General features: G+C 36.4%; 1 protein-coding gene and 1 long non-coding RNA gene across 5 annotated transcripts; both read left to right on the top strand.

Moving 5' to 3' along the window:
* Window positions 1-8,035: 8,035 nt before the first annotated feature.
* Window positions 8,036-10,084, top strand: LOC110747247 (uncharacterized). Of its 3 annotated transcripts, none has more exons than XR_015836318.1 (4): window positions 8,036-8,431; window positions 8,860-9,203; window positions 9,321-9,605; window positions 9,702-10,084. It is a non-coding gene; the product is annotated as an uncharacterized LOC110747247 (long non-coding RNA). The 3 variants fall into 3 exon arrangements; XR_002525152.2 differs by having other exon boundaries at window positions 8,037-8,431; window positions 9,321-9,386; window positions 9,527-10,084; XR_002525151.2 differs by having other exon boundaries at window positions 8,039-8,431; window positions 9,321-10,084.
* A 7,826-nt stretch (window positions 10,085-17,910) lies between these two features.
* On the top strand, window positions 17,911-20,537 carry LOC110756239 (DNA-directed RNA polymerase subunit beta). 2 transcript variants are annotated; one of them, XM_021957642.2, is made up of 6 exons: window positions 17,911-18,143; window positions 18,344-19,270; window positions 19,375-19,428; window positions 19,661-19,845; window positions 20,005-20,070; window positions 20,255-20,537. In XM_021957642.2, exons 2-5 carry the CDS (start codon window positions 18,463-18,465, stop codon window positions 20,062-20,064), a joined length of 1,107 nt encoding a protein of 368 aa, XP_021813334.2. In that variant the 5' UTR covers window positions 17,911-18,143; window positions 18,344-18,462; the 3' UTR covers window positions 20,065-20,070; window positions 20,255-20,537. The 2 variants fall into 2 exon arrangements, with proteins under 2 accessions (XP_021813334.2, XP_021813333.2); XM_021957641.2 differs by lacking the exon at window positions 20,005-20,070 and having other exon boundaries at window positions 17,916-18,143.
* The last annotated feature ends 4,136 nt before the right edge of the window (window positions 20,538-24,673 follow it).

Here is a 24,673-nt window from a genome sequence, read left to right as displayed (position 1 = left end):
AAACACAATTTTTACTCTCACTCCCATTGCGTACTTTTTCTCGCTTTTTATCTCATGCAATAACTTCTTTCTAAGCACATATATAGCATAGCATGTAGGAAAATTTCTAGTATTATAGAACCAAAACACTTTTATTTAGCATTAAAATTTTGTTCAACATTTACATTTATCGAAATGTGTGAATGATTAAACTATGTCTAACTAAGAGCATCTCCACCCACAAGGGCTAAGTCTAGGGCAAGGGCAAGCAAGGGCTGCCACTATTCATGTGAATAGTGTCAGCCTTTGCATTTGTGGTTCCACCCATGAGGGCTAAGTCTAGGGCAAGTCTAAGGCAAATACTATTCATTGTACTTTATTTCCCATTTTTTTATACTTTAAACCATTAATTTTGATAATCTTTTGTAATTAAATTTTCGGATAAGATTTTTGGTTGTCACGTGTCTATTATTTTTCAGAAAAGATTTTCGGATGAGAATCTCGGTTGCCACGTGTCTTATTCCAGATAAAATTTTCGGATATTCATTAAAAAAAATTATAATCTCATATTTCAGATAAGATTTTCACCCTCTAAAATTGTGCCACGTGTCCCATGTCAGATAAGATTTTCATATATGTTTAAAAAATTATAATCTCAGATTTCAGATAAGATTTTCACCCTCTAAATTTGTGCCACGTGTCATCTCTATCTTCTGAATCCCTCTATAAAACTACACCATCAACTCATACCTCTCACACCATCTCTTATCTATTCCTTCATTTCTCATATTTTACAAAACACTTTCTACTCTCAACGTCAAACTTGAGGAGGGTGTTGGAGAGGCAACAGAAAGAAAGGGAAGAAATTCGGCGTAGACATGTTGAAGAAGATCGAGACGCCGATGAAGAAGAGGAACAAATGCTTGCAGTAGCGGTGTGTATGCTTAATCAATCAAGGCAACACCGTCGTCGTGCCCCGAATGTGGACAGACGTAGGGAGTCTCGGGGTAAGAATCTCTTGGAGGATTACTTTATCCCAAATTCCTTATATCCTGTTTCTAAGTTTCGAGAGAGATATAGAATGCAGCCACAGTTGTTCCAAAAAATCATGCATGATATTTGTAATTACGACACATACTTCATTCAAAAGCATGATGCGAAAAGAAATTGTAGGATGGAGAAGAAATATTGGATGGAGAAGAAATTGTATGAAGATTTGGTATGAAAAGTAAATAAAATGGTTAGGTATTTATAGGGAAAAAATACAGAATTTTTTGGTATTCTTTTTTAAAAATTTCAGAATTTTTTCGATATTTTTTGCAATTTTTTTGGGCAAAAAAACGAGGACCGTCAGATTTCTGGAAAAAAAAGATTGGAGCGTCCCGGTTGCGACACGTGTCACATAGCCGTTGGAGTCTGACAGGGCTGACGTTAGCGCGCGGAAGTCAAATTTTTTTACCGTTGGCGCGTGTAATTCACGCGCCAACAGTAAAAAAAATTTGATTTTCCTTGCGCTGACGTCAGCGTGACGCCAGCGCTGACGTCACAAGACTCGGGCTGAAGCCCAGGCTAAACCTGCCCTTGGGCTTGCCAGGGCTGGTGGGACCCACGCCAAACCGGGCCAAGGGCTGCTGCGCTGGAGTGACTTGGGCTGTCTCGGGGGGCCTTTTGCCTGGCTTTGTTGTGCGCGCTGGGGATGCTCTAAGAGAATTTTCAATAGCCTCTTAAACAATTTTGGAATGCTAAAATAGGTAAGTCACATCAACAAAATTCTCTCTAACAACCTGTCAAACTCAGTCATCAAACCTACAACCTTTTTTTCTATGTTCAGGATTGGTAAGTTGACTTTGGCTCTTCAAAATATTTAATTTTACTTTGGAAACCTACCTTGAAAGTGTTAAACTCATGCATTTTTTTTCAAGTAATAAATGCATTCTTAACATGTTTTTGTATTTTTCATTCTTTTCCATAACACTGCATTAATTAAATTGAAGAGTCTGAGGCATAAAATTTTAAAGTAGCAAATAAACCTTTTCAAATTTCCACATAGGTCAACAAACTTTAATTTGAAGAGTTTAATTTACTACCACGGTTAGAGATGCGAGTAGCAAATTAAACTCTTCAAATTAAAGTTTGTTAACCTATGTGGCAATTTAAAAAGGCTTACTTGCTACTTTAATAATTTATGCCCTCGTAGACTCTTCAATTCAAGTAATGCAATGTTATGGAAATCAATGAAAAATATGAAAACATGTTAAAAATATCTACTTATATATTTATTATTTGAAAAACAAAAAATGCATTTTTTTTTTCAAAAAAAAAAAATTCAAGGTCAACTTATCAATCCTGAAGAGAAAGAAAGAAGTTTCACCTTCGATGACTGAGTTTTTTTTTTTTCTCGAAGGAATGAACATGTCATTACCAAACAGATATTACAAAAGCCCAAAACAAGGGCTCAACAAGGAAAAAAAAAAAGAAGTCCAATTCCAAGTACAAAATATAGGCCCAAAAAAGACAGAAATCCTAAAATTAGACCCTACAAACAAGTCGTCACCATCACCAGATCCGCCACCGCCGTCATTAGAAGAAGAAGGTCGAGAGGAACCAACAAGGGGGATCTGAAGAGCATGGACTCGAGGGAGCAAGCCACCAACATTTATCACACTCAATCGATCCAAGTAGGGGTCGAAATTGACCATTAAGCTACATAGCCCACACATCCATGGCAAAAGCTCATATATGAGGATGGGTTGTAAGGGAGAAGCAGTTGCAGCAATCCAGTAAATGTGAGAAATTTAATATTATTTTATTTAATATTAATTTTCTATTTGAATGGAAATTAATAAAATCCATTGGGTTAAAGACATGACCCTTGGGTTATTATAAAGGCCCATCTTCAATTGAGGGATGTCAACTCTTCATATGTGTCTGGAACCCTATTAGAAACCTAGGGATGCATAAATTGCCTTTTCAGATTGGGATACCTTTTTGGAAAGGGTATTTCATCATCTATAAATAGAACAATCCTCCTACAGTCATTTAATTCAACTTAATTCACTACATACAGACTTCCATATATAGAGAGCATTAGAGTTTTCATATTCACAAAGAGAGGTTCCTACATAATTTGGTTCAAAGTTCCTTGTGAATTGCAGTGCTTCTTTCACAAGGAGGGGAGTCGTTGTATCTTGGAAGGTGAACGCTAGTGAACCGTAAGCACTAGTGTGGGGCATCTCAAGGTCAAAGTGTCCAACACTTGCCTCGACTCAATTAAGGTTCTTCTAATTCAATTCTCCTTTGTAAAAATATGTTCTATTTGCAGTATTTATTTGTTTATTTTATAGCAATTTAGCACTCATATTTCCAACAATTTTAAGACGAAATACCTGTGTTAATTGCTATATACATTAATTTTGCAAACATACTGTACTACTGATAAGATTGAAAAATTGCGAGAACATCTTTAAGTTGCAGACATCTAATATAATTAGGTTTACAAGTTGCAGACGAATTAGTTTTTGTTGGTTATCATATTAAATTCTTTTTATTTTATCTACACTTTGAAATTGCAGATATCTAATACAATTAGGTTTACTGTTTTGTTAATTTTAATCGGGACCCACAATAGTTTGTTAGTCTTCTGTTTTTAGACAAGGATACCGTGGAAGCAAAATATCTATGGATCCTAGGTCAAATAATTAAGCCAATCAATTTGGGAATTATTTGGCCTAATTGGGAGTTATTTGATTTAATTGACAATTATTCGATTCTTACCCTAATTAGGGATTTGATCTAAATCAAATCCCTAATTACGTCAATCTCTCCAAATTGGGGAAGAATAATTCCTTTCCATCTGTGAAATTATTCTTCCGAAACCCTAGCCTCCAAGGCTCCTATAAATACATGGCTACAACAAGGCCTGAGGTAATTCTAAACCTACGTCTAAACTTCTATCTCAAAATACTATAGCAAACCTCCCTCACAAACCCTAGCTGCCATAACTCTCTCTCTCTCTCTCACACACACAAGGCTCCAGCCACCACACAAGGCTCCAGCCACCACACACAGCTCCGGTCGCCCAGTTCACACCATACATACATCTCCATACCCTTTTGTTAGCTATTGTTTTCCTACAAACACTCGAACTAAGTTAGGCATCGGAGGGCCTTTGGCTAACACCCCCTGGGTGTGGTCCTCTTATTCCGATTTGTTTTGCAGGGAGAAAGAGAAGCGAAGAGGAAGACAAAATCTTAGACAAATATTCTCGTGGGACGAAAATCACTCCCATAGACACATACATTAGAAAAGTTTTCCTACCGAGTTGGCATCGTACCTTTGAATTATAACATGTTGCATAACAACTTTTTTTTTTTTTTTTTTTTTTTTGCATAATTGTGATATTACATTTGTTGTACTTTCATTCAATTATTTGTATTATTAGTTTTAGTTTGTGATTTATTATAACTCACTGTTGCGAGTTATTAAGTTTTATATATCTTTTTAAGACTGCACAATATTTGTTTATTGATATTTAAATTGTTCACTCAATTAAGGAAAATGTCGAATGAGATACAGAAAGTGGGTCATTCTGTGAAGACAAGTGCACCTGCTGTTGTGTTGCCTTCATCCCATAATCATGCACAAAAGCCTGAAAAATTTAATGGGATGGATTTTAATGGATGGCAAAAAAAAGATGTTGTTCTACATCACCACATTGAATTTGGCTCATATCTTGAAAGCAAATCCTCCTGCACCTGGTGATACACCCGAAATAGTGGCTGCTTCTAATGCATGGAACCAGTCCGACTTCCTTTGCAGGAACTACCTCCTAAATGGTTTAAGTGGTGCACTATACAATGTGTATAGTCCAATTAAGACCGCCAAGGCTTTATGGGAGTCACTAGACAAGAAATATCGGACCGAAGATGTAGGAATGAAGAAATTTATTGTCGATCGGTTTCTTGACTACAAGATGGTAAACTCCAAGACAGTCATAAGTCAAGTCCAAGAACTCCAACTCATTATGCATGAGATACATGCAGAAAAGATGGAATTGAGTGAGTCTTTCCAAGTGGCTGCTCTCAATGAAAAATTACCATCCTCTTGGAAGGATTTCAAAAACTGTTTGTGCTTGATAAATCACGGCCATGAGCTGGCCGAAGGAGCCCTTTCTTTCGGCCCTGGCACTTGTTCGCAGAGGCTGAAACGCAGCGTTTCGCTAGGGCATATTCGCCTTCCTTAAAGAATAAAAGAAGAAATGCTAAGGCATGATCATCTCGGCCTCAAACGTAGGCCGAGGCCGAGGCCGAACAAAATTGCGGCCAAGGGATTAAAGGCAAATCATCACGTGACAACAGGGTCCCAGGCTTCATTTAATGAAGTAGTGCCTGTTTACAGCAGCGAACCCATTGGCCACAAAGTAGCATTTAATGCATGAGGAAAGGTGGGAAGTGACTGAAGTCAGGATTTGGTGATGAAAATCAGAGTGATTAGACGTGGACATTCTCACAAGGATTCTGACAGCTTGAGATGTTGGTTCACCAGCTATCCAGGCAATAAATGTGTCTCCACGGCCAGAGGTTCAGAACCCACGATCGAGCGCGGCGGCCGAGATTCACCGGGATTTCTGGGGTCTCACCACCATACTTCACGATCCCAAATGTCGATTGGACTGCCCACTTGCGCTAATCAGACTCCACTATGCGTAAATTCAGCCTCGATTACTCATCCAGGGACTCTTCCTATAAATACAAGACTCGAGCTACATTCAAAAGGTTCAAACACCAAAACAAGCCTCCCACGGAGCAACTTATTTTTTCCTGTAATGCACTTTCAATATCTTTACTTGCTTTCCTAGGAGTAGTGTTAGGTTGTAAGCAGAATCCATTCATCAATATATCATACGACCCTTGATTTTCAAGGCGCCGGAGCACCATCCTTGTTGTTCGTTCATTCACCCCATATATCACACGACCGTCGCTCCCTGAGCAGCGCGCCAGAGCATCGCCCAAAATCCATCACCAACACCATCACTCGACGGCCTTGTAGTTCAGGCCGTGAACCTAACAGCCGAGACCAGTTCCTCTCTCGGCTACAATCGTTTGACTAGGAAGACAGATCAAACAGGCGCACCATTCATCCATCCAACACTCATCGAAACATCAACGCACGGTAAACCGTGCTGGCACGCCCGCGCACAACCGCACCGCACCCAAAAGCAGGAAACCCCGTGTTAACGCACCTCCCCTCGGCCCGGAACTCCAGGCCGTAAGATTTGCGCGGCAGACAAAAACTACCTTAACCATAAGCGTAAGGAGATAGGACTTGAGGATTTGATTGTACGGCTAAGGATCGAAGAGGACAATCGTCGTGCTGACAAAAAGTCTGGATCCATAATGGAAGCTATGGCTAACATAGTGGAAAAAGAGTCAATAAATAACAAGAAGAGGAAGCACTCTAGAGAAGGCTCAAGTCAAGGGAACTCCAAGAAGTCCAAGGAGGTTAATGGAAAGTGTTTCAATTGCAACAAGCAATGCCATCTAGTTGTGGATTGCCGAAGTGGAAATGGACAAGGTAACCAAAAGAAAAAGAGCAAGACTGTGGTACACATGACAGAAGAAGACAAGCTTTCAACCGATTTGTCAGATATAAATCTTTCTATAGTTGTGTCTAAAGTTAACTTGGTACGCAACACCAAGGAATGGTGGGTGGATGCTGGAGCTACACGCCACATATGTTTTCAAAGGAAGATGTTTTCTACATATGAAGCAAATGATCAAGTAGAGCCTTTATTCATGGGTAACTCCTCCACCTCCAAAATTTATGGCATGGAAGATTAGGGCATGTTAATTATGACAAATTGCGTCAATTAATTAACATGGAACAAATACATAAGTTTCATATTGATTTCCATAATAAATGTGAAACCTGTGTTGAAGCAAAACTAACTAGATCATCATTCCAGTCTATAGAAAAAAGTACAGAACCTCTAGAATTAATTCACAGTGATATTTGTGACTTGAAATTTGTACAAATTAGATGTGGTAAAAAGTATTTTATTACTTTTATAGATTATTGTACAAGATACTGTCAAGTATACTTGCTAAGAGCAAAGATGAGGCCATAGAAATGTTCAAACATTATAAAAGTGAAGTTGAGAATCAAATTAGCAGGAAAATAAATATATTAAGAAGTGAAAGAGGTGGTGAATATGAATCACCTTTTGGTGAGTTTTGTTCCCAACACGGAATTATTCACCAAACTATTGCTCCATACTCACATCAACAAAATGGTATTGCTAAACGCAAAAACTATACTTTAAAGGAAATTATGAATGCTTTGCTAGTAAGTTCTAGAGCACCCTAGAATTAGTTCAGAAGGGGGGGGGGGGGTGTATTGAATCAAGGAATGCATCTTTCTTTGAAAATGTATTTCCTTATAAGGATGCACAAGAAAGAAATACACTTAAAAGAACCTATGATACTGTTAATAGCGATAGCCAAGAAAGTTATCAAGAAAATATAGACTAAGAGACTACAGAACTAGAACCTGAACGTGAACCCAAGTATAGTAAGAGAGCTAAGACAACCAAATCCTTTGGTCCTGAGTTTCTAACTTATTTGTTAGAAAATGAGCCTCAAACTTACAAAGAAGCCATGACTTCTCCTAAAGCTCCTTTATGGAAAGAGGCTATTAATGCCAAAGTTGAATCTGTCATGCAGAATCACAATTGGGAACTTGTGGATCTTCCTCCTGGAAATAAACCATTGGGTTATAAATGGATTTTTAAGAAGAAGATGAAAGCTGATGGATCAATTGACAAATATAAGGTAAGGCTCACTACTACAAAATAGTGAATCCACGACACCAAAAAGACGACGGTGCAGTCTAAAACCGTCGTTGTATTTTAAAAGACGACGGGTTTACAAAACCGTCGTAGTATATCATCTTATACGCCACTAAAATCGGTTTATGATGTCTTGAATTTTAAAACACGACGCTTATAAATAAAAAACGTCGTCTTTTAAATCACACTAACGTTGTCTCATTTTTAAAACACGACGCTTGTGAATACAGAGGTCGTCTTGTAAAACACGCTGGCTGCTTAAGAGACTTTTCTCTCGACCTAAAATTTTCAAATTTCCCCAAAGCTGGAAAAAATTCTCCCTCTCAATTCTCTGTCTCTCCCTCTCTCAACTCTCTCCCTCGACCTAAAGTGGCTGCTTAATTTCTACCCGCCGTCATCTCGCGTCGGACTTTGACTATGAGGGCCATACGTTCCCCAAGAAGACCTCCAAGAGAGACTCCTCCATCGAAATCTACGACCCAACTTCGTCGTCATGCGACCCCAAGTTTCTCACTCTCCTCATCCTCTCCGCTACCTCGCTCTTCAGACTGAAGTACGGCGGTGAAAGAGATACCCCGATGTCTTCTTCACTTTGAGTTTCTTGAGGTTTGTATCTCTATCCTCATGTTCTTATTTTAATCTTTTGTAGCTGTTCAAATGTCTGTGGTTTTAAAGGTTTTTTTTTTTTTAGAGATCTTCACGTTTGGGCTGTTATTTGTTTGATTTAAGTTAATTGATTAACTAGGTTTTGTTCAAAGATGGGTTTTAGATCTGGAGTTCTTGTAGAAATTGCATGTGGGTTTTAGGTGTTTTGTTGTAGAAATTTCATGTTCATGAATGATAATATGTTCTTTTGATGAGTATTATTGTTTGCTGGTGGAGCGACCCCTTGGAGTTGCCCACCAGCTGCTCGACGAAATGTTTGAGAACAAATTGGTGCATGAAATAGGTATTTTGTAATATAGATTGATTGTCCAAGAACCGAACTATTTTCTTGTTGTGAAATCGCTAATTTTTTGTTTCATTTTTTCCAGCTTTGCTCTTCCCTTCGAGGCTGAGGCTGACTTCCCTCCTTTTCTAATGCAATAAACCACATCGAACTATTTTCTCTTTTGTTTTTTGTTTGTTACATCTCAGCCCACCAGAAAACTGGATCTCCTTTTTTTGTTAGTATTAATTTATTACTTCCAGACCAATATTTGTTTCTTTCTACTCTGCAGCAGCTGCTCATAAAATGGACATGCGACCTATGATTCTCAAGGAATGTGTTGGTTTTTACAGATATATTTCGATTAAGGCAATAAAGCCTAAGTCTCCTATTGATGTTCAATAATGGCTTACCTATTTTGGTTATGAATTCTTTGATGACAACTTAATGGTGAGCTATCTTGTTACCTTTTCATGAAGAGTTATTTATGAAAAATTTACTGGCTTTAATTAAAAAACTGAAATCTGTATGTTTAATGTCTATCTCTCCTTTGTGCTTCCATGGCAGTGGTACCCTCTGAATATTGTCTTGGGTTGTGCATTCCTGATTTTCCTTCTAATTATCAGGTTTATTGTAAGTATTGATAAGTTTCTAGTCTCTCAATCTGCCCTTTATTTTTCCTATTGTTGCTTTGACTGTGAGTTCTACCCTTTATTTCTCCTATTATTGAGTTCTACCCCTTATTTCTCCTATAATTGCTCCTATTATTGAAGATGAGGTCAGTTGATGAGAAATTGATTTTTGCTAGTTACGAAATATTCAATGGTATATTGGATATTAGATCTCTTACAGGTATCTTTCCATGCTCCTTATATGAAGAGAAAAAAAAAACTTCCTTGCGGTTGGAGAACCTAACGAAGGAAACTTTTTCTTCTTTCTTTTGTTCAGATTCCTGTCACACTTCATATGAGGCAGTTAAGGTGTTCAAAGGGAATAGAGTAATTGCATCCAAGGGAGAAGCATGTGCAAACTAGAGAGTGTACAAGCTTGTGTCTTATTTTGCCTGTGAAAAAATGTGCAAGAAGGTAGCTAACTCACACACCCAAGAACAAAGTGATGAAGTTCAGATGGAATTGGTAGAGTTTGTGAGCAATCACATGTAGCTCCATTATTTCCAATTAGGTTAATGCTATGGATGTGGTAGGAAGTATGTATGTGGTACGAATAAATATTGTTTAACTATGTAATAAATGTTGAATCTTGAAATTTTATGAAAGAAATAAATTTTGGGTATATATATTCATTAATAAAGTATTATGGTTGATTTTCTAGTTAAAATTGTTGTGTAGAAGCATTGCAAATAAAAACTATAAAAAGCCAAGGAACATATCAGACGATATATTCATAGAATATTAACGACGGTTTTATTGTTAAAAGTGTCGTCTTTAATAACAATCAACGATATTTTTCTTGTAAAAACCGTCATCTTTACACATAGTCAACGGTGATTTTTACAAAAAAAATATCGTCTTTACATATAATCAACGACAGGTTTTGTAAAAATCGTCGTCTATTATATGAAAAGACGACGGTTTTTTCAAAAAAACCGTCGTCTATTATACCGTCGTCTTTTCATATAATAGACGACGGTTTTTACAAAAAAAGGGTCGTCTTTTCATATAATAGACGACGGTTTTGAGTAAAAGCGTCGTCTTTACAAATAATAGACGACGGAGATTTACCGTCGTGGTTTTATGTATCAAAAGATGTCGGTCAATTTCACGACGGTTGAAAAATCGAATACACGACGATGGATTACCGTCGTCTATTACGATTTTTGTAGTAGTGGCTTTGTCAAAGGTTATAAGAAAAAAAAAAGATTGGATTACTTTGATACATATTCACCAGTTATGTGAACATCAATAAGAATGTTAATTGCAATTGCAGCATTGCATAATCTTGAGATACATCAAATGGATGTGAAAACGACCTTTCTAAATGGTGATTTAGATGAGGAAATTTATATGGAACAACCTGAAGGGTTTATTGTTCCTAGACAAGAAAAGAAAGTCTGTAAGCTTGTTAAGTCTTTGCACAGGTTAAAGCAAGCACCAAAACAATGGCATTTGAAATTTAACAATGCATTAATGTCAAATGGTTTCAAGATCAATGAGTGTGATAAATGTGTTCATACAAAATGCACTCAAGATGGTTTTGTCATTGTTTGTCTTTATGTTGATGATATGTTAATTATTGGTAGCAATATTAGGATGATTAAATCTACCAAGAAAATGTTGACCAATTATTTTGACATGAAAGATTTGAGAGTAGCAGATGTGATTCTAGGGATTAAAATTTCTAGAACATCTAATGGACTAGTTTGATCCCAATCACATTATATTGAGAAATCACTTGAAAAGTTTAGCAAGTATGATATTAGTCCAGTAAAAACACCTTATGATCCAAGTCTTAATCTTGTGAAGAATATAGGTCATGGGGTATTGATGGGCATATTTTATATTATATATTTAACCCTATTCTTAGTATATTTTGGTTAATATTTTGACAGAATTTTGATACTTTGAATTATATTTCCAATATAGGACTTTCGACTTCCTCTAGAGCAAAACATAATCAAATGGATGAATTTTGGAGTAACTCCAGTTCGAAGACGTCCGTGAGTCACTTAGCTTGATCATATCAAAATTTCAGATTTTTCTACCAAGCGGTTATTCTCTGACAATAAAATAAAGGAGCAGTGTGCGGTTCTGGAATAGTGACGTTTTGGGCCTTTATTGCGTTTTTGGAGCCCAAGATGACCTCAGATGGGTTCATGGCCTTCTGGAGAAGTGTTCAGAACATTTTTATCTTTAAAACAAGCTATCTTGGGCTGGATTTGGAGGAGATTTGAGGCAAAAACGTGGCTGGGCAGATTGTGGGCAGATTCTCCTAATCCAATTTGGACTTTATATCCTAGTATTATTTTATTTTAACCTAGTTTCCTTGTGGGGATTGGGCAGCTGGTTTTTAGGAGGTATTTAAGTTATTTTTCACAGTAAATTTAGGACTTCCTTTTTGACTTTTGAACTTGACATTGTTGAGGGAAATTGCTAGGGTTTTGGAGTTTTGCGACTTTAAGGTGTTTTCATTCTTTTTCCATGATTTCAGTTATGATTATGCATAACTAACTTTCTATTGCTAGGGCGAGGTCATAAGCCTTAGCATGAATATGTAATTTTATTAAGGCTTATTTACTATAGTGCCCCCTGAAACTTCGGTCAAATCTCACTTTACCTCCCAAAAGTTAAAATGGCCCACTTAACCCCCTTGATCGTGATTTCGTATTTCACTTTACCCCCAACCGTTATCTCCATTAATAACTCTGTCAGTTTTGATGATGTGGCAGTGATATTTTAGTCTTTTTATCACAACTGATAATGTATCATGTGAATGGCCCACTTTTTTTGTTTAAATTGAATTAAATATAAAATAATGTTATTACTTATTTAATTAAAAAATATAAAATAAAAATTAGAAAAATTAATAAATAAAAATCTTTCTTCTCTATGCTTTAAAATTAAATTAAACTAGCTTCTCTGCACGCGTTTCTGCGCCTGCAAGAGGCTTTTTTTTTTTTTTTTTTTTTAAATTTAAATTTATTTTAGAATTAAAAAAGATAATAAGTAGTTGTGTTCCATAAAAATAGGATCCATTATCTGATTTTTCTTTTAATTAAAAAATTTTTAAATATGAAAAAGTGTGAATTTACCATATTATCCTCATTTAATTAATAATTTCAATTCTTAATGTTTGCATTAACCAATGGCATTTTTTGGTATTTTGAATGTTTCACCATTCTCTGCATTTTGCTTTATATATATAGATACTAGCCTCTCCGCACGCGCTTCCGCGCTTGCGAGAGGCTTTTTTTTTTAAAATTAAAATTTATTTTAGAATTAAAAAAGATAATGGGTAGTTGTGTTCCATAAAAATAGGATCCATTATCTGATTTTTCTTTTAATTTTAATTTTTTTAATACGAAAAAGTGTGAATTTACCATATTATCCTCATTTAATTAATAATTTTAATTCTTAATGTTTGCATTAAACCAAGGGCATTTTTTGGTATTTTGAATGTTTCACCATTCTTTGCCTTTTGCTTTATATATATATAAATTAAATTAAATTAAAAAACGTACCCAAATCAAAATTGTAATAAATTAAAAAAAGAAATGAAAACAAAAGAATAAAAGATTAAGAAAACAAACCAAGGTGGTTGGTGTGAGTGGTTCGGCACTCTCATTCCTTTAGAGAGGTCAGGGGTTCGATCCTTGCTCTCGTACGGAGTCACCACTTTGGCCAACACTTTACCCCTTACGGGCCGACCCGGTGTGAGTGGGGATTAGTCTGGGTTGTGGTTAAGGCTTAAAGGTGCCACCCATAGTTGGGGCCCATCCAGGACCACCTCATGGTTTAGACCAAAAAAAGATTAAAAAAACAAAAGAACAGAACTAAAAAATAAATAAAATAAAAACATTAAGCAAATAGTGTAGCCCCACCCATTGTCCAGCAACCACCATCTTCCTTATTGCACCACCCACACCAGCACACCCCCATACCCCAGCCACAATCCACCAAACCATCACCAAGCCAACCACACTCCCCCCTGCCCCCAATCATCTAAGCCCTGAGCCACAACCCACCAACCCAGCCACCAAACCATCACCCAAGCCATCCACACTCCCCTGACCCCCAATCATCTGAAACCAACACCATACACCTAGCTGCCCCTTGAACTTCCTCGACCCCAATAGCCACCCCACCCCAACGGAGAGAGAACCTCTGCCATTAAAAAAGTTGTTAATTTTTTAGTTAGTCAATTCCCCTAATTCCTCTGTAGGGGAATGACATCAATTGCAATGGATGCCAAATTCATGGTCATAATCTTTGGGGATTGGGTGGGTATAGCCGGTGGGGGGTGTGGGTGGGTTTGGATGGTTATGGATGATGGCGTGGTGGTTTGTTGCAGAGAGAGAGGAGAAAGGAGAAATGATGAAACCATTTTTGGGGAGGATATGGATCTTTGGCCAGAGTTGAATCTAGGTAGATTTTTTTTTAATTTAAATATTTTTTATTTTATTTTTAAAGAATTAAGAAGCAATATTTTTAATTATTAATTTTCTCATTTTTTTAATTAAACAAGTAATTATATTTGGTAAAAATACTAAAATAGCCATGCCACGTCATCAAAACTAACGGAGTTATTAATGGAGATAACGGTGGGGGTAAAGTGGAACACAAAATCACAGTCCAGGGGGTTAAGTGGGCCACTTTAACTTTGAGGGGGTAAAATGAAATTTGACCGAAATTTCAGGGGGCACTACTGTAAATAAGCCTTTTATTAATTTGCTTATGAATGGATGCATGTTTGCTTTGAATTATTAATCACTGCGATTTAAACTATCTAATTGTCTTAATGCTTGATCACCATTAAGATCTTTAGAAAAGTAATTGGATGCAATTTTGGTCGGAAGGTTCCCTGAAATTGACGTTGGCTTCTTGTGATTAATAATTGTAAGTTCACTTAAGATGAACACCACGTCTTAAGGGTTGCATGGTTTTTCAAAGGGTTTTCACAAAACTTAATGAGTCTTTCATGTTCAGATTTGATCCGAAAGTCCGGACGGGTTGCATGTTGGATATACGTTCTATGTTGGAGGTTCCAAGTAGAATATAAATTAGGAAAACCTAACCTTCAAAGCATGTATGTGGAAATTCATAAGTAATTGATAGAATCGCATAGGATTGTGACGGTGATGGCTGAACCATAGTTTTCTCTAAATTGTTAAGTTTAAAAGAAAAACGTTTTTTCTTCTTTGCTATTATTATTTCCCAACTTTCAAATTTCTTTTATTGTCAATTTAATCTTTTCAAATTCATAAATTTCAGATTTTTGATATAATCTATTTCAATTATTAATTAAGAGTTAGTTTAATTACAAGTTAGTCAAACAATCTTTGGGGACAACGACCTTACATGAGCATTTATACTACAATTACCTTATATTCTTGCAAGTATTTTCAGTGATTTTAACCCTCTTTGCGCAGGTGCTAAAAATCCTATCAGGTATCACAAATAGAATATGCTCATATCATCGGCAGTCTCATGTATCTTACAAACTGCACAAGGCCTAATATTGCTTACTCTGTTAATAGATTAAGCAGATATACTAGTAATCCTGGAAGGGATCATTAGAAAGCTATAGTGAGAGTTCTAAGATATTTAAGATACACCAAAAAGACTGCATTATACAAGATATCCAGCTATACTTGAAGGATATAGTAATGCTAATTGGATATCTGATACTAAAGACTCCAACTCTACAAGTGGATATGTCTTTACAATTGCAGGTGTGGCTATATCATGGAGATCTAATAAGCTAATTGTTATAACTAGATCTACTATGGCATCTGAGTTCATAGCATTAGATAAAGCTAGTGAGGAAGCTGAATGGCTACGTAATTTCTTAGAAGATATTCCATGTTGGCCAAAACTTGTGCCTGCTATATGTATACATTGTGATCGTCAATTTACAATTGTAAGGGCACATAACAATATGTACAACAGCAAGTCTCGACATATACGTCGAAGACACAACATCGTTAAGCAACTGCTCTCTAGTGGTATAATTACAATTGACTACATAAAGTCAAGAGATAATTTGGCGGATCCGTTTACTAAAGGTTTGAACGAAGAGCAAGTTTATAGATCATCCAGGGGAATGAGGTTAAAGCCTATGTCAAATGAGTCGTCATAGTGGAAACCCAACCTAGTTGATTGGAGATCCCAAGATCTAGGTTCAAAAGGGACAACTAAATTATGATAACTCAAAAATAGCACTGCGGAGATATACTCTCCTACCCATGTCCTATGATGATACAGTGTTGCATGTAATGTGTTTAGGTTAAGTTATGCTTTTAATAATTCCTATACCTTGATTATCCAAGTAAGATATGATAGGATATTACCAATAAGAAGTCACCTATATGAGTGTGAAATGTGGCCGTTCCATGAGAATTTTCAGGGCTGAATTCTCTAAAGCACTCATGAATACCAGGAGCTGCTCAAGGCCAAAACGAGGACAACCAATCAAACCAGATACGTTTAGAAGGGTACTGTGTAAGTATTATTGTTTGGGTTTACACGAATGGCTGAACAGTTCAAGACATCACATTCACTGTAGCCAAGTGAATCCGATAGTACTTCACTACGGAAGGTTCAAAGCCAAAAGATACCTATCCAAATGCAGTATTCTTCTAATAGGAACTCTCTCTAAGTCTGCATTATCATTTGCATATTGTCGAATTAATTTCCATTCATGTGAGGGATTGTAGGGCTGGCAATGGGTTGTGTCGTGTCAGGATTATATACGTGTCAAGAATGCTAAACCCAAACCCAACCTGTTTAATAAACGTCTCATTTTTGGGTTGACTCGTTTATTTCCTATATGGGTTTCAAGTCATGTTGGGTTGACCCGCTAAATGGTAGCAAATAAAAAATCTAAATTTTGATAAATTAATCAAGTAATTGCATTTTTTATTTTTTATATAAAATAATTATTGCATTTTGCCTCTCTCTATATGTAAATATTGAGAATGAGAAATAAAATATAAAAAAAAAAAAATAAAGAAAATGAAGAAAAAACAAAGAAATGGGTTGGCGGGTTACATAGGTATTTTAGCGGATTGGAGGATTATATAGGTATTTTAGTGGGTTAGCGGTTTGACCCATTTAATAAACGGGTTAAACATGTTTTGGTTTGGCAGGTTACATAGGTATTTTAGCGGGTTGGTGGGTTGACCCATTTAATAAACGGGTTAAACAGGTGTTTTAGCGGGTTGGCAGGTTAACCTGAAACCTACCCCGGGATTGTGAGAAATTTAATATTATTTTATTTAATATTAATTTTCTATTTGAATGGAAATTAATAAAATCCATTGGGTTAAAGACATGACCCTTGGGTTATTATAATGGCCCATCTTCAATTGGGGGTTGTCAACTCTTCATATGTGTCTGGAACCCTATTAGAAACCTAGGGATGCATTGATTGCCTTTTCAGATGGTGATACCTTTTTGTAAAGGGTATTTCATCATCTATAAATAGAACAATCCTCCTACAGTCATTTAATTCAACTTAATTCACTACATACAGACTTCCATATATAGAGAGCATTAGAGTTTTCATGTTCATAAAGAGAGGTTCCTGCATAATTTGGCTCAAAGTTCCTTGTGAATTGCAGTGCTTCTTTCATAAGGAGGGGAGTCGTTGTATCCTGAGAGGCGAACACTAGTGAACCATAAGCACCAGTGTGGGGCGTAATTCGTCTTAAGGTCAAAGTGTCCAACACTTGCCTCGACTCAATTAAGTTTCTTCTAATTCAATTCTCCTTTGTAAAAATCTGTTATGTTTGCAGTATTTATTTGTTTATTTTATAGCAATTTAGCACTCATATTTCCAACAATAAACAACCAAGATAATCATAGGGAAAGAAGAGAATTTTAAGGTTTCAAATCTAATGGGAGGGGGAGAGGAAAGAACTGATGTGTGGGTGATGGGAGGAGAGGAGAAGAGAAGTATGTGAGAGAGGGGTGATGGCTGAAGTGAAAATGGAGAGGAGATGCATATGGAATTTGGAAGGATATATGGGCCAAAATCTGGAAAAGCAAGGAGAAAGGGTAGAGCAAAACAAACAAAGAGGAAAAGGAAAAGGAAAAGCCACACCAAAGGTGGCAAAGGAGCTGCCTTGAAGGGCGGCAGGAAAACCACCAGCTGCTACTCAAAAGAGAAGGTGATGGAGGAGAAGAGAAGTTCTAGAGAGAATGAAGAGCCTCTCTCTCTAAAGCTATCTCAGTTCAATATTACTGACTTGATGACTGAGTTTGACAAGACTGTTAGAGAAAGTTTTGATGATGTGGCTTACCTATTTTAGCATTCCAAAGTTGTTAAAAATGTTGTTAGAGATGCTCTAACGATTCATAACTTTATGCTCCATTTTGTCAATTTTCAAAACCAAGTAGGTTTTCGAGGGTATAAAATTGATTGGTGGGATGGCTTTTTTAAATTTAAATTTTAAATGGGAGGGGAGAGAGGTGGCCCATAGGCCCATTACTTTGGTGGCGCTGGGCGCATGCAGTTTGCTCAATTTGCTGACTTTTCAAACTTTTGGAGGGCGGGTCACGGTCAGCCTCTCATCACTCCCGCCTGAACAAATTTTGAGTTAGAGATTCCCCTTCTCTCTTCTCGCGTTACCCGCCCACACTTCTCCATTTCAAGATCCTCAGTCAGATTTCTTTCATTTTGATTGAACAAACATTTCCCGATTGCAAAAAGGTCAGTGCATCTTTCTTTTTTCATATGGATTTTTTCTATTCGTATCTAAATATATATTCCTTGAATATAAAATTCATATCTAGGGTTTATCATCTAGTTAGAATTCCTACATTATGTAGTTCTTCCGAATTTTCTGGTGTTTAGGCTTTGTAAATAAGTAATCTACTTTGTGGCTTTTCCATTTTTATTTTCTGGATCAGGGGGTGGATAATTCATTGTTTTTGGCGAACCTGAGAAGTGGGTTTTCGAGGGTCTCAGTTGAATACTCAATTGAGTTGACAGATTTCGTTTTTTTTTTTCTCTGCAAGTGAGTTTCATTATGAGTAGTGATAATTCCAAAGATGGGTTTTACAAAACCCGTCCGGTTCTCGGTGATTTGACCAACCGGCCTATAAAAAGGGGGTTTTCGATGATTTCAGCTGATTCAAAACCTAAATCTGGAGATGGGTATGGTAATAATGTGGATTCTGAACATGGGGATTCAAAATTTGCAAAGCAAGTGTCTTTAGGGGTTGAGAATATAGCAAGAGAGAAGTGTAAGACCAAAATTGGAGCAGAATGTAACCCTGAAGCTTTATCTTCGCCAAAGGGCACACAAGATTCTGAGTTTTCACCTACTTATACTGCCACTGATGAATCATCGAATGACAACGGTGACTCTGTTACCTTGACTATGTCGAATGACATTGCAGAAAAGTCCAGTGACACTGGAGATAATGCGAGCAGTGTTATGGGGGTTGCTGATGCATTGATGGATAATTGCACGTCCATTGTTTCAAATTCCAAGTGCTCAGGACTGTGCAACAATGACTGTTGTGATGGTGGAGAAAAATGTCAATATGAGAAAGCAGGACAGACTTCTGATGTTGCTCAAAGCATTCCTCTATATGAAGGATTAGTCACTGTTGTTCGTAGGAATGATGAAAAGGATCTTGATGATGGTAATCTGGCATCAAACAAACATGGTTATACCAATAGTTTGAGGTTGCCTGGGTCACATGGTTGCTCGAAATCCCATGAATTTGAAAAATTGGAAAGATGCACAACTCTTAAGGGTGATGGTGTTGCTGGTTTGAACGTCGGTGATGACTTTCTCAAATGTTGCTCTTGTTCGTTTTGCTTGAAAGGTATTACAACCCCCGGTTATGCTAGTTTTATATCTGAGTGCTTAGGATGTGGAATATATATGTAGACTAACATGAGTTTGGTTATTTTGCAATCTGATAATCAGCGGCTCACATTTTGTCGGACCTTCAATACCAGGATATCAAGGGTCGAATTTCTGGTAAGTTGTGCAGAATGTGTAGAAAATTTACTATGGTGAACATTTTAAATTTCTATTTGAAATTGCCTTTCTTTTCACTCTGGAATATTTTACATTTTACCATTTGGATATCTGGCAAGTTTGTGTAAAATGTGTGAAATGTTACTGTAGTGGGCATCTAAAGTTCTTTCTTGACATTGTTTCTTTACTTTCAAATAGTTTATTTCTCATTAATTTTACAATTTACCCTTAGCATTGAAGAAGAGTCAAAAGGAAGCGAACATATTTGTTGAGAAAAGTTTCAGGGGAAAGGAGATTGATACTAAGGGCTGGCCACACCCAAATAAAACGTCAAAACTTGAATATGATCTCTCGAGTCAGTGGAGATCACTCTTTCTTCACGTGGAGGATATGCTTGTTCATGAAAGCAACCATCTCGTGAGTATAACTTTTGTTTGCTATGGCCTGTGTACTTCCTTTGGGAAGTGATCTTTTTATCGTTGTTTTTATTTTGGACAATTTTCTCATGCTTGTCTCTGTTTCATTTATTTTAATTTTTATGCAAACGATCCATACTGATCTTTAATATGTATGAAGTCCCACATCCTATCACTGGCCGTAAGGCAGGGGGAAACCCACATTCATTTGACTAGTTAGTTTGTGGTATGTTGGCTGTTTATAACTTGTTTCTTTAACAAATCTGTTCTAGCCAGTGTTACTTGCTTGTTTTAAATTCAGCCTAAGTTGTAAGAACTTGGTATTATAGATTATGATGTTCACTTTCTAATCGGTGACTTTTTCTTTTGGGGGTCTTAATTTGATTAATAGTCTGATTTCTGCTTGGCAGCAAGACAGTTATGTCACGCTAAAAGATCTGAGAGACAACTGCAAGACGGAACTGGAAATGACGAGTGGCATGCCTTCAGAGAAACAATAGTGTGTTTCTGATGCTTGCGTTATTGTAAGATTGTCACTTTACTGGGTGCTTACTTGCAAGTGCATGTGCACACGTGTATTCATGTATCCTTGTTTGGACGACTGTTTTCTTCTTCATACCATTTTTCTTAATAAGCTGTAAACTTTCATTAAATTTGTGTAATATCATTTCTATTACGCCTTGCTTGGACAAATCTGCCTTTAAGAATGTTAACTTCGCCATTTATCTACCTTCAGTCCTGACTTGGCTCAGAATTTTCCTTTCAGTAAGCCTTGGGATGGATTTTATGACTTTCTTGGTGGTGAGTTTCCGTATTTATTACCTTCGATTTTACTGATTGAAGTAATTTTTTCCTCAATTGTGTTGATATTTTGGTGTTGACAACGTAAAATGAAAGAAATGATTTGTTTGCTGCAATGAAATAGATGATGATGCTGTTAGATTGTGAGATTGAATGCTTCTGCTATCATATCTATCAATTGTAAGTTGAATCACAAATGTAATGACAAATGTTTAATCAATGTTAAGATAAAACATCAACTATCAGGTCTTTTCTTGGCTGAGAAGGCTGAAAATGATAAAAACTTTTGGTTGTGTTTTTCTTACTCAAATATGAAGATTAGGTTTGACATGATAGCTGGATGTGAATATTACTGCAAAAGCAAGGTTGTAGATGATTGCCTTTTGGGTCAAGTTATTTACTGACTTTAAAGTTTCAGCAGCGGGGAGATCAAACATATATTTTGCAAATTTAATTGTTTAAAATAAATGGGACTTATGAGTCTTCCTCAAATAATTAAAGCGTGTTCTACAGCTTCAGGAATATGAATTGGATGGGGCATGTGGGGTTGAATTGTAGCATTAGATTTGACAATTTTGAAAGTCAACTAGTTAACTAATTTTTTTAGTTTTTTAGATTTGCAGATGTAGGTTAGACCAATTGGTTAGGGCAATGAGCTCGTTTCCTTACATTCAAGTTCGAATCCCCTTCTGTATATTAGATTAATTAGAGTACTTTAAACTATTTCGTGTATATTTTTATTTATTTTAAAGTTGAGATTCTTACAAAAGTTCTTTCCTTTTCAATCAATTACAGGCTACATAAACCCATGGTCAAACCGTCTTAGGTTTATAAAATTATCAGTTTTAGTCTTTTATGTTTTTTTTGGTTCAAAGATCATCCTCCACGACATCATTATTGACTGCAAAGAACATCTTATGACATGCGTAAGGTATGGCACCAAACAGAGTCTTAAATATTGATATTATCAGCAATATTTCGCTGATAATATCGTTTTTTTTAATGAGATAGTTTAGCACATATCCACTTAAATATCGTCAATATACTGATATTTTCATCTATATAATCGCGATAATGTCGGAGGCAATAATTTCCTACTCGCTCATGCATTATTTGGGCAACATATCACAATATGAAATTGAAAAATAAATGAAAATGGTTGAGAAGTCATGCTCTTGCACACAAGGGGATTCGAACCCCTCTCTTTTCCATCCACCCACTGAGCCTTAACCAAGGTCTAAAATATCGAGAGTTTTGGAAATATCGGTGGTCCAAAAATACGGATATATCGATGGAAATATCGATATCGATAAAAATTTAATAAAAATCACGAAAATTGTGAGAAAAACTTGGAAATTTTTATTGAAACTTTAGAGGATGTTTATTTAGTCAATTGTTTATTATTTTATCACAAAAAATTAGAATGAAATGCATGGCATGGTGAGTTTGAGTGATTTAAGTTGATTATGTAGCGACGTGACAAACACTGTGTCTTTAGAAAATATGTAGTAATTAATGAAAAAAAATTAAACACACCATAATTTTTTTGTTATAATAATTTAGTACAATATATTACATATGATAAGATATATGAGGTTAACAAAAAAAACAAAAATAAAAGATATGAGTAACTTAGTACCATATAGAAAGAATTCCTATTAAAGTTAAAAAAAAATAAAATTTTGGGACGAAATTATAGTTAAAACTTAGTATCACATATAATGGACAATATTAAAACTCAATAATGAATAATAATACCACTCCATAATATATAATATAAAAAAATACAACTCCATAATAAAATAATAAATAACATTAAACATATGCCTAAATTTATCCTTAGGGAATTTTTTTTTATATGGAAATTTATCCAATATAATATTAGCTTGCAGAATTTTAAAGACCTTATAAATATTACACGTCGTAGCTTTATTTAACAGACTCATCCGCAATGTGTTGGTTAAGGCTCAGTGGATGAATGGGAAAGAGAGGGGTTCGAATCCCCCTGTGTGCAAGAGCATGACTTCTCAACCATTTTCATTTATTTTACAGTTTATATCGCGATATTATCGATATTCCATTCAAAAAAACGATATTATATTGCCGATAATATTTATATGGTCTTTAAAATTTCTGCAAGCTAATATTATCTTGGATAAATTTCCATATAAAAAAAAATTCCCTAAGGATAAATTTAGGCATATGTTTAATGTTATTTATTATTTTATTATGGAGTTGTTATAAAATAAATAATCAGAGTATGGGAATTACCACTGAATATTGGGAGTGGAAATGTATTTAGAACTTTCTTTACTAATAGAGCTCTCAGGATTCTTACTCACTCTTTCTCAGATTTCTCTCTGAATTGGTTGTATCTTCTGCAACTAAGATGGAGCCTATTTATAGGCACTTACAATGACCCCCCGTGAACAAAAGAAGAAACATAATGATGTTTCTACCCATCAATACTATTCACCTTTTGACCATGTGGGCTTCACCCATTCTACTTTACAACACTTCCCCCTTGGAGACCACATGTCCCTAAATTGGTTGCCTCATTAAAACCTTACTTGGAAAAACCCAGTGGGAAAAAACCTAAGTGAAGGAAAAAGAGTACAACTTTATTTGGGACATAGGAAATGCGCACATGTTGCCTCGTTAAAACCTTGCTAAGGAAAACCCAGTGGGAAAAACCCTAGTCGAAGGAAAAAGAGTACAACGCGCTTATGTCCTGTGTTAGAGGACTCTTGAATGCTTCCCTTGATTTTGCATGCTCCAATTTGATTGCTTGCAGAGTTGTCGCAATCCAATGCCATGCACTAGCTTCTGGAATGTGCACTTGGGTAAAGATTTGGTGAAGAGATCTGCCAAGTTATCGCTTGAACGGATTTGTCTGACTTTGATTTCTTGACTCTTCTGAAGCTCATGCGTGTAGAAAAACTTTGGTGATATGTGCTTGGTCCGGTCACCCTTGATGTACCCTCCTGTGATTTGAGCAATACAAGCTGCATTGTCCTCATTCAGGATGGTTGGAGTGTCTGTTGTTGAGGGCAAGGCACAGGTGCTTCGGATGTGATGAATCATTGACCTTAACCAAACGCATTCACGGCTAGCTTCATGGAGGGCAAGTATTTCTGAGTGATTGGAAGATGTGGCTACCAACATTTGTTTTGTTGAGCACCATGAGATTGCAGTTCCTCCACATGTAAACACATACCCAGTTTGTGAGCGTCCTTGATGTGGATCAGAGAGATATCCTGCATCAGCATACCCAACAATACTTGGAGCACTGACCAATTCACTGGAATAGAATAACCCCATGTCTGTCGTTCCACGAAGATATCGTAGAATATGTTTAATGCCGGTCCAATGTCGGATTGTTGGAGCAGAGCTGTATCTTGCTAACAAATTTACTGAAAATGCTATGTCAGGTCTGGTACATTGTGCTAAGTACATTAAAGCACCTATTGCACTAAGATATGGTACTTCTGGACCAAGGACCATTTCATCATCCCCTTTTGGACGATATGGATCTTTCTTAGTGTCAAGCGACCGGACGACCATTGGAGTGCTAAGTGGATGGGCTTTATCCATGCCAAACCGCTTTAATACTTTTTCAGTATAATTTGATTGATGCACCAAAATTCCATCAGTACTGTACTCAATCTGTAAGCCAAGACAATATTTTGTCTTTCCAAGGTATTTCATCTCAAACTCGCGTTTGAGATAATCAGCAGTCTTTTGGAGTTCTTCAGGAGTTCCAATTGCGATACTGCCACTATCGCAAATCCAGACTCTGATTTCTTAATAAACTCACATGGGCAAATAGGATCATTTGTATATCCTTCCTTTAGTAAATATTTGCTGAGACGATTATACCACATGCGTCCAGATTTTTTTAACCTATATAATGATCTTCTCAATTTGATTGAGAACATGGCCTGTGGTTTATTCCTGGCTGCTTCGGGCAGCTTAAGTCCTTCTGGGACTTTCATGTATATGTCTGTATCCAACTCTCCATACAGGTA

The sequence above is a fragment of the Prunus avium genome, chromosome 6 (genome assembly GCF_965620075.1).
Source record: "Prunus avium chromosome 6, drPruAviu1.hap1.1, whole genome shotgun sequence".
In the NCBI taxonomy this organism is placed as follows: domain Eukaryota; kingdom Viridiplantae; phylum Streptophyta; class Magnoliopsida; order Rosales; family Rosaceae; genus Prunus; species Prunus avium.
The sequence above is the reverse complement of the archived record's forward strand: the minus strand, read 5'-3'. Positions and strand labels throughout refer to the sequence as shown.